The 11,322-nt window shown below is 42.4% G+C and overlaps 1 protein-coding gene across 1 annotated transcript in view; it reads left to right on the plus strand.

Moving 5' to 3' along the window:
* The window catches only part of cacna1ib (calcium voltage-gated channel subunit alpha1 Ib), a 108,620-nt gene extending 105,226 nt beyond the window's left edge, over positions 1-3,394 (plus strand). Inside the window, exons 38-39 of the mRNA XM_079629515.1 lie at positions 407-603; positions 2,357-3,394. Coding sequence (XP_079485641.1) covers positions 407-603; positions 2,357-2,890 — 731 coding nt within the window. The 3' untranslated portion in view covers positions 2,891-3,394. The remainder of the gene's footprint in view (positions 1-406; positions 604-2,356) is intronic.
* Positions 3,395-11,322: the final 7,928 nt, after the last annotated feature.

Raw genomic sequence — 11,322 nt, forward strand, 5'->3', positions numbered from 1 at the left:
AAAGCAAAACCCTAGCACCCACTCATAACACCCTAGCAACTCCATAGCAACCACCCGGGATAACCAGGCAACCACAAGCAACACTTTTGCAACCATATATCACCCTAGCATCCCTTTACAATCTGTGTATCTGTCTGTTTGAGACTGCATGCCATTAAAAGCTATTAAAACTATTTCAAACTTTCTGAAGCCAACATCAAAGTACTCCTGGAAAACTTTATAAAATCTTTTGTTTTGTTTTTTGAAAAACCTCCATCAAAGAACAGTTATGATGTGTAAATGGAAATGCACAACTAGTCACATTTTGAAAAGATGTAGTTTCGCAGTTAATTGAAATGAAACAGCTGCTGTGTTCAGCTGATGGTGTGTGTGTGTGTGTGTGTGTGTGTGTGTGTGTGTGTGGCAGATGCTCGTGCAGGAGACAGCCGGACAGCTTCACCCCTCTTCCATCTGCCAGCTGAGTTCTTCCACCCCACCACCGGTGCGATCCCCCAGGGCAGCCCAGCCACCGGCGCGGCCCCGCCCGGCTCCAGACACGCTTCTCCCGCCTCGTGGGCTTCTCTGAGGTCCCCGGGGGCCAACAGCAGGGTCACCTGCTCACAGGTGAGACACGGCACACGTTCAATGTAATCACGACTTGCAGTCAAGTGTCTAGAAAACTAAATAAGTATGAAGGGGTCTCATGTAGACTTCAAGCACTAGTGGTCCAAATGGCAGCTTATTCTCGCCACCACTCGCACACTTATGGGCAAAATCCAGTCATTCAAACAGGGAATTCATCACGTTGACAACAGCTGCTCGCTTTGAAAGTGGTCTGTGCTTTATGCATCCCTACCATAGACTGTAAAAAACATGTTTGTAGTGTGTGACGTCACCCGTAGTGTTTCTGAAGCCCAAAGTGGGCGGAGCCGGTCGTCGCCATCTTGACCACGCGTCACTCCCGGATAAACGTAAATGTACAGCTAGGCGGATTAGCTGAGGTGACATGACGCTAGCGCTAGCAGACAAACGGCTAGTAATGACATCAGCGGCAATCCACCTGTCACTCAAGTGGCCACGCCCTTAATTATGCAGAACTTTAAGGCTTAATATAATTTGAACGGATGAGTTATAATAATATTCACCCCCTCACAGTCGCCATGAAGGGCAAAATTAGCTTTATAGACCAAAACCACTTTTTGCCCCAGACTGTAAACATGTTTATTTCTGCTGTAAAGTTGAGCATTTTAACATGCGGGTCTATGGGACTGACTCACTTCTGCAGCGCTCTCTAGTGGCCAGTGGAGGAACTGCAGTTTAACATGCGGGTCTATGGGACTGAGTCTCTTCTGCAGCCGCTCTCTAGTGGCCAGTGGAGGAACTGCAGTTTAACATGCGGGTCTATGGGACTGAGTCTCTTCTGCAGCCGGCCTCTAGTGGACAGTGGAGGAACTGCAGTTTAACATGCGGGTCTATGGGACTGAGTCTCTTCTGCAGGCGGACTCTAGTGGCCAGTGGAGGAACTGCAGGTTAAGTCTCTCAGTGTTGATTCGAGAGAGAGACCGGAAGGTTTCTGCTTGGTCCCTACACCAATGACAATAGACAATGGACCTTTGACTGGAAGAGACTAATTCTGATTGTGGATTATGTAGTTTTCTTGCTACTAATTGGTTCAAATTCTCAGAATATCTTTTAAAGATTTCAGGACACTGCACTGGAAAACTTTTTCAAATCCAATGACTAGTTCTTCCTCAAAAGCTCACTATCAACTCCTTGTAATCCTGATATGCGGGTGGACTGGTGCACGCTTGGCTCCCTGTAGGATGAGTACAACCCACCAATCAGACGTCAACCAGTTCTATACGTTTACTTGCTGATCCCTTTGCTGTAGTGGTGCCACGGATCGCACAATTCATGGTTCGGATCCTTTACGGTTTTTGAACAAATACACAAATTACAAGCAGAGATGAATACTAAATAACAAAGTTACAAAGTCTAACAGTAGTGTTCAGGTACAGAAATCAATAATTAAGCCTAAAGCAACATTAAATAAAGTTTCTTCTTTGTTAAATCTGTATTTTGTTGTTTTATTAGCATTATGACATCGACAACAGTAGGAATATTAGGCTGCTGTCTCTTTAAGACCGAATATATGGACTGAATAAACTGACAAACATCCGGCTGGTACACACTGTGGTCCTCCAGGCTGATGTCAAAACACATCCAAATGATAATCTTTCTCTCTATGATGGTTCAATTTAGCAAAACAAATCGCATGCGTGCCGAACCGTGGGGAGCTGATCCGATGCACACCTACTTTGCTGTGATAGTGGTTTGCTTCTCCTTCCAGTGACTGTTTTGTTGTTTCTTGCTGCAGACGTCCCAAAGTAACTCCTCACTGGCCACGGGCAGTTCCATAGGGAGTCTACAGACCACACTAGAGGAGGGAGATCCGACGCTTCCCTTAGTCTGCAGAACCCACGTTCCCCCTGCAGAACGCCCTCAGAGACCTCGTGCTCCACAGACTGCGGCTCTCAACCTCCAGGCCACCAGGGGGCGGCAGAGGACTCGGAGCAGACACAGTGACTGCACAAACCCTAACTGGATCCGACGGGACTCCACGGAACCGTCCGATGAGGACACAGGAGTTAGATCCGGTCAGGCTGGTAATCCTGAACAGTTGTCGGATAACTTGAGTAGCTTCTCTCTGACGTCTCTGCACCCGCCCGACTCTCTAGCGCCGCCGCTGGCCAAGAAGTGCAACAGCACTGGGAGTTTAGCGGTCCCGAATAAAGATGGGAGATGCTTAATTGGAATTAACCCCTGGACTGACGCAACAAGTGAGGACACTGAGAGGGAGAGCAAGACGTGTAGACAGACTGTGGGTTCTAGCTGGCGTAAGAACAGATGAAATGCACGTTTTGCTCCAGGTATGGGACGATGTATGATCCGTTTCCTGAACTCGTCTCCGCTTTTCTCTTGAGGGACACAAATCTGTTTCCAAAACTCGGTTTCGGTTCTTCTTCAGGGCATTACACCGGACGCCTCAGACGAGATGCAGTAGACATGGAGTAGTGTACTGTAACATGTTCTGCATCATCAACTGAGGAACTCATAGGCAAAAAACAGACTTCTCTATCCCACCAGCCGGAGCGTGTAGCGAGCTCTAGCTCACACTGGGCGTGTAGCATGTGACGCATTCAAACGCAGAGAGCTGATGTATGACGCCACGTTTGTGTCATGTCGAAATTACTGCCATTGTTCTGTACTGTGGTTACGAAAATCAGTTTCTTCTTCAGCATGTTTGTCTCGCGTTCCAGTATAAGTGACACACTGGCTACGTTTACATGCAACCAAATAATCCGCTAGTAATGGGATTGACGACTCAATCGGACTGAATAGCCTTCATGTAATTAGACCCGTACTCGACAACTCGAAGGGGGGGGGGGGGGGGGTTTATTCCTTTTCTAATCCGATCGAGAGATCATGTAAACACTTCATCGGATTGAAAACCAAAACTGAAAGGACTGCGCATGTGCAATGACGTAGAATTAGCGCAATGACGCGGAAAATATCGCAATGACGTGGAACTAGCGCAATGACGTGGAAATAGCGTAATGACGTGGAAATAGCGTAATGACGTAGAAATTACGTAGAAATAGAGTAATGACGTAGAAATAGTGCAATGACGTGGAAATAGCGTAATGACGTAGAAATAGCGTAATGACGTAGAAATTACGTAGAAATAGCGTAATGACGTGGAAATAATGTAATGATGTGGAAATAGTGGAATGACGTAGAAATAGCGTAATGACGTGGAAATAGCGCAATGATGTGGAAATAGCGTAATGGCGTGGAAATAGCGCAATGACGTGGAAATAGCGTAATGACGTGGAAATAGCGTAATGACGTAGAAATTACGTAGAAATAGAGTAATGACGTAGAAATAGTGCAATGACGTGGAAATAGCGTAATGACTTAGAAATAGCGTAATGATGTGGAAATAGTGTAATGACGTAGAAATAGCGTAATGACGTAGAAATTACGTAGAAATAGCGTAATGACGTGGAAATAGCATAATGACGTAGAAATAGAGTAATGACGTAGAAATTACGTAGAAATAGCGCAATGACGTAGAAATAGCGTAATGACGTAGAAATAGCGCAATGACGTAGAAATAGCGTAATGGCGTGGAAATAATGTAATGACGTAGAAATAGCGTTATGACGTAGAAATTGCGTAATGACGTGTGACGCTGGGAACGAGCTGTTCTTCCTGTTGAATAAGTGTCATAAATTCTATAATCCTCTTCTCTGCGTGTGTGAAGTGGAGCAGGACAACGGCCCGCCAGCGCTCGCTTCAGACTCTCTCACACACGACGGTTTTACTGCGTGATCAATATAAGTATGGATATTTAATACAATATCATATATATTCAATACAATATATATGATCATGTCTCCAAATTATGACCAGAAATGGATAAATATTAAGTCTGCTGTTTAAAACAAATAAAGAATCAATGTATGATAATAATTATTTTGCGTAAACCGCAGGAAACTCGTACAGTGTGCGCATGTCAAAAAATATCCAGTCAACCAGATCCCGTTCAGCGGTCATGTAAACACGGTTCGGATTTATGAATCGGAATGAACTCAGTCCGATTGAAACAAAAGTTGTGCATGTAAACGCAGCCAGTGTGTAGGATAAGACTTGTTTTAGAGAATATCAGTTGAAATGTGTTGGGGAATTGTCTTGTTTAAAGCATAAAGTTGACTAAATTTAGTTTGTATTGACTTTTCCCCTCCAAGACATATTCTCTGAAGGATGTTTAGATACTCGTACTGGGAATCGAGCAACAATACTGAACAAGACAACAGCTGCGTCTGAAATCTCATAAGTACTGCATTAAACATTTGCGAATAAAGCAGCGTTTCCATCCCATGTGTTCAAGAGAAACGAGTGTGTGTCGAGCGTCAGAGAAACTCAGTAAGCGCGGTCGTGTTCTCTAGCGTTCGGATGCTGGTGTTCGGGAACACACTCGTGTGTGTGAGACGCTTCTGAGGGAGTTACACACACTCATTCTGATCACACACTTCCACTTTCAGAAACACCAAACCAACATTAGAGACGCTGCGACGCCATTGGTCCACTGGTTACTCCAGTTATCCAATCACAGCTGACGCTGAGGGAAAGTCACGTGAGGTTATTGTTGCGCATCGAGGGATTTATTCAGTAAATGAGTTTCAATGAGCACGTCTTCTTATCGCTTAAAGGATTAGTTCACTTTAAAAAAAACTTTTGCTGATAGTTTCCTCTCCCCGATGTCATCAAGATGTCCATGTCTTTCTTTCTTCAGTGGAAAAGAAATGAAGGTTTTTGATGAACACATTTCTCCATATAATGGACGTCAATGGGCCCCAAACGGGTCAAGGTCCAGATGACAGTGTCAGCGCCGCTTCAACGGGCTTTACACGACACCAGACGATGAATACGGGTCTTATCTAGCGGAACCATCGTCATTTCACAAATAAATAATAAAGTTTAAGTTTTAAAAGCACAAGCGCTCGCCTTGCTCTGTTCTGTGATGCGCGTTCGTAGGCTTTTCAATATTCCAACACCAGGATACACACACGAGATGGGCATTTTAAACGATAAACTGACACAAAGACATTTGAATATGTGTGTATGGTCCTCCTCCCGCACATCTGTAAACACTGACTCGTCAAGCGTGACCTTTACAGCGTAACTGCGTATCACGTGACGTCACGAACGCGCATCACAGAACAGAGCAAGGCGAGCGCTTGTGCTTATAAAACTTAAACTTGTTTATTTATGTTTGAAATGACGATGGTTTCGCTAGATAAGACCCGTATTCATCGTCTGGTGTCGTTTAAAGCCCGTTGAAGCGGCGCTGACACTGTCATCTGGACCTTGACCCGTTTGGGGCCCATTGACGTCCATTATATGGAGAAATGTGTTCATCAAAAACCTTCATTTCTGTTCGACTGAAGAAAGAAAGACATGGACATCTTGATGACATCGGGGTGAGGAAACTATCAGCAAAAGTTTTTTTAAAAGTGAACTAATCCTTTAATGTGTCCTCCCCAACTGAGCATATAAGTGTATGTGCATTTACATAAACTTACTGCGCATTACTCATTACATGCAGAGTAAGATATTTCAAGCCTTTATTTGTTATAATTTTGATGATTATGGCTTATGAAAACCCCAAATTCAAAATTAGAATATTGTGAAAAGGTTTTCATAATCTGTAAGCCATAATCATCAAAATTATAACAAATAAAGGCTTGAAATATCTCACTCTGCATGTATTGAGTCTATATAATATATTAGTTTCACCTTTTAAGTCGAATTACTGGAATAAATGAACTTTTGCACCATATTCACATTTTTCCAGTTTCACTCGTACATGTATGGTGTTTCCATCCAGCGTTTTCCATCAGATGTGCACAGAATCTCACCGGGAGTAATCGGTCTAATGGGTATAATTCTGTTTTACAAATCTGGACACTATTTCATGTACTGTTTTTCGTTTACTATATATTAGGGAAGTAGGTATATTTTTCATACTTTTTGTAATGAACTGAAAATGTTCTGTGTAAAAACCAAAATGGCAGCAGTTTTGGCTGTAAAATATAGTTTGGTAACTATTGATATGTGACCCTGGATCACAGCACCAGTCTCGACACGGGTATATCTGTGGCAATACACTGTACGGGTCAAAATTATAGATTTATTTGTTATATGCCAAAAATCATGAAGATATTAAGATCATGTTCCATGAAGATATTTAGTAAATGTCCTACCGTAAATATATAAAACATGTATTTTTGTGAGTGAATGCAGCACAATCGTGAACATAAATGCACAACTTTAAAGGAGATTTTCTCAATGTTTACATTTTTTTGCTCCTCAGATTCCAGATTTTCAATAGTTGTGTCTCGACCAAATATTGTCCTATCCTAACACACCACACATCAGTGGAGAGATTATTTATTCAGCTTTCAGATGATGTATAAATCTCAATTTTAAAAAATATATCCATGTGACTGGTTTTGTGGTCCAGGGTCACATATTTCCTTTCTTTGTAAAGAGCATCTGAGAATGAGCTCCAGACACAAGGGAAGCTTCATCAGCGGTTGTTGCTCTATAATAGCGTATAATAGAGATGTGTTCAGTGATCGCGCAGTAGTTCTGGCGTGACGCGCGCGAGGCGTCCTTCGCTGGCTCTTCTGTAGGAGGACTGGTTTACAGCCGCCCACAGATCATTAGTGCGCCGGCTGATTTATACATGTGTGATGGTCGTTATAACATTGACTTGAGGGTTTGTTGCTGGAATAATGACGGTAGAAACAGAAACATGAGCTGTGATCTGAGACCCAGCGAGCAAAACATCTTCTCAAGAAACTCTGAGTGCACTGGAGTTGCTCTGACATTTTTCAGCAAGTTTCATCATCCAACGGTAAAATCGTGCGCCTGATTCCTAGCATGTGTAATTTGTGGGCGGGATTATGCTAATTGTGATTAGGTGTGCAGCCGATTTACAAATGATTGGAAAAATCAAATCCGAAGATTACAAAGCATAAATCTGGAGATGAGTTTTTGGGAAAGTCCATTTTATGCACAATTTACTCTTGAAAGTTTCATGAATGAAGGTGTGTGTGTGCGTGTGTGTGTGTGTGTGTGTGTGTGTGTGTGTGGCTTGGTTTATTATACATTGTGGGAACCGAATGTCCCCACAAGGATAGTAAAACCTGAGATCACCTCCATTGTGGGGACCAGCCAGCGGAATGTCCTCACAAGGATAGAAATGAAAAACTGTGTGTGTGTGTGTGTGTGTGTGTGTGTGTGTGTGTGTGTACTTGGTATACATTACATTGTGGGAACCATAATGTCCCCACAAGGATAGTAAAACCTGAGATCACCTCCATTGTGGGGTCCAGCCAGCGGTCCCCATGTGGGGAATGGGTTAATAAACATACTAAATTATATATTTTTGAAAATGTAAAAATGCAGAATGTCTCCTGTGATGGGTAGGTTTAGGGATAGGGGCAGTGTAAGGGGATAGAATATACAGTTTGTACAGTATAAAAACCATTACGCCTATGGAATGTCCTCACAAGGATAGAAATGAAAGCTTTGTGTGTGTGTGTGTGTGTGTGTGTGTGTGTGTGTGTGTGTGTGTGTGTGTGTGTGTGTGTGTGTGTGTGTGTGTGTGTGTGTGTGTGTGTGTGTGTGTGTGTGTGTGTGTGGGTGGGTCTGGTGAAGGTCGGATGTAGATGGCAAGGTTGCACACTAGGGTTCGGATTAGAGATGAAGTTCGTCTCTGGAAAGCGAGCACGAGAGATGATGTCCCCGGACTGTGAAGAAAGTGTTTTATTTTTACAGTATTAAGTGAAATGTCGTTCTTGCTTCCGTATTATTACGTCTCTGTCTTCCACTTTTGCACTTTTGTAGTCTCACTAAAAACATGAAATCACTTTCGGATGATGAAGTGTGAGGCCCACAGCTGTATGCAGGAACACACACTCTTAGACACGTGACATTTCACTCAATAATGATGTGCGTTCATGCAAGTTTGAGTTGCAATTCCAGCATTGCCGTCTTCTTCTAGATCAATAATCTTACACAGGTATATATGATTTTTCATCTCCAGTTCTGTCAGAAACAGGAAAGTCTGTCGGTCTTGCGTGTGAAATGATTTGCTGATTTAGTTTCTCATTTGCAGCTGATGTGTGTGTTAAGGACTCTCAATGCACATTAATTTGCATGATTGCATTTAAATTCATGTAGTGGTTTAGTGCCCGTATCCCACATCTCCTGCTGTGATCACATCAGCTCGACTCCAGCGCCGGCTCGATGAGAGAGAGTCTGAGCAAATCATTGAACAAGGCCAAACACACACACTGTTCATTCTGAATGTGACTTTTTTAAAGCCATTCGATGATATATGATAATATACACCTCCGATATTTATGGATTTGCTCTGAAATGTTCCATCTTTTCATTGTTGCCAGAATAAAATTTAGTACAAGTAATCAAGGCATGTTTTCCACACTCTTTGAACAGAAAAATATTCATCAGTTAAACAATAGTAAATAACAATATTTAACTATATTTTTACTGAAACATGTTAAAGGACACCTCAGTGAAGATTTTGAAATGATGCATTAATTGTGTTGAATCGATTCACTGAAGCGTTCAGAAGTCAGTGATTCATGCAAATTAACTCGATCAGTGTGTTTGCTATTGAGACTCATCTCTCTGACTCGTGTGTGTGTGTGTGTGTGTGTGTGTGTGTGTGTGTGTGTGTGTGTGTTGTGAGACGAGGGACGGGTGTGAAACTGGACAAATATAAAGCATTTAAAACCATTGCAATATTTACTTATCTTGGTTCAGTTTTTATTGCCAATATAAGTAGTAAATATTCTGTACATCACCCAGCTCTATGTCAGAGTTTCCCATTTCTGAAGAGTTTAAAGCTGTAGCGTTTCATTATTCACAGTGCTAATAAAGTGTGAGTGTTGTTGAGTCTGCAGTTCGGTTGGTCGAGTAACTGTCAATCGTCGTCTTCATCGATATCTGTCAGATTTCCCCATAACTGAGTGTGGTTTAGCGTGAAGGGTCCGTGCGATGAGACGGCTCTCTGAAGCTCTCCGTCAGATCTGGGACATCAGCACTGATGCATGCTGGGATATCAGCACCGATGCATGCTGGGATATCAGCACTGATGCATGCTGGGATATCAGCACTGATGCATGCTGGGATTGAGGAGATCAGAACCTCACCTCTGGCTTTCCTTCATCACTCAATGCCCAATGTAAGTATGTTATTTAATAAAGTACGATTCATTGTTCATTTTTGTTCATGTTTGTTGCATTTAACTAATGTTAACAGTTTTGTGTTAGTAAAAGTTGGCATTTAAAATGTAAGTAAATGTTTTTCATTGTTAGTTCACATTAATTTATGTAAGGAAATGAATGAAAACATCGAATGAAACATCGTTGTACCTTAGAAAACTGTTTTTGTTTTTTCTTGCCATTTTTACTGTTTTTTAAAGCTACATTTCAAAACCCATGATATTCTGTGAGAATAAAATCTTTTTTTTTTCTGTCCCACAGTAAAGATACCAAGTGTGAACGTCATTACTGAACTCACGTGTTTTGTGAATATTCATGGAAAAATGAGACTAATAGCTTCTCTTCATTACATCAGTCAGGAGTAAAGCTGCAGTGTGCACTAGCGGAGTGAATCCTGTCGCACACACACACACACACACACACACACACACACACACACACACACACACACACACACACACACACACACACACACACACACACACACTCCTGCAAGCCTGAACTGCGTGATGGGGAGCTTTACAGACACTCACAATGAGGACTCACGATTCAATTTAAAATTTCAATTTACGTGTATAAGCACCGCTGCGCTCCGATAGCGCTTTAATTATCCGCTGATGTGTTCAACCCCACTGCAGAGATGCAGATTAACATGCTCACGTGCAGGATCTGCGTTTATAGGAGAGCGTGATGATTTAACACAGCGGAACAACATTCCTGAACGAGGAGATAATGAGAGACTGCGTGCGATGGAGAGTAAAAACCAGATTGAAACATGCGCATGTTTGATGAGGAGGATACGCCGCACACCATAATCACTGCGGCTTCAGGGAACGCCAAGCTTTGTGTTGTGACTGAATGTAACCCAATACCCGGAGCACATGCCTCATGTCTGTCTTTCTCTTCACTTTACAGTAAAAGTTCAGGCAAACATGAACGTTGAAAATTAGAACTTTAAATGATTTAGCAGAATCTTCACACGTTTCTTTGGACAAAAGTGTATTAAAGGTACAATATGTAATCACTTGCACAGTGTGATATATGTCCTGCAGTTGTGTACTTACAATAGTCTCCAAAGATTTTTTATTTCTGAGAAATTCCCATTTTAAATAATGGCCCGTCCCGGAAAAAAATGTCGCCTTTCAATGACGCAATATCCGCGCTATCCTCGGTTCCCGCTCGTACTGCCGTAGCCATGACGTAACCATGGCGACAGACGTGGACAACTGCGTAGTGCGTAACGTTTAGCGGCACGCTGTTCTTATTTCGTTCAGAATAACATTATAACTTTCAACACATGCAGTTTAGTGTGATAGTGTAACGTTAGAGCGAGTGACAGCGCTGCGTTACCTCACGAGTTTAATACGTCTAATAAACTGTCCTGTGCGAGTATAATTCAGCAGTCGCCGGTAGTTCTGTAGATTTAAATATCCTTATTCCTTTATATCCGCGGGACTCG

This window comes from Phoxinus phoxinus, assembly GCF_949152265.1.
Source record: "Phoxinus phoxinus genome assembly, chromosome: 11".
Lineage (NCBI taxonomy): Eukaryota > Metazoa > Chordata > Actinopteri > Cypriniformes > Leuciscidae > Phoxinus > Phoxinus phoxinus.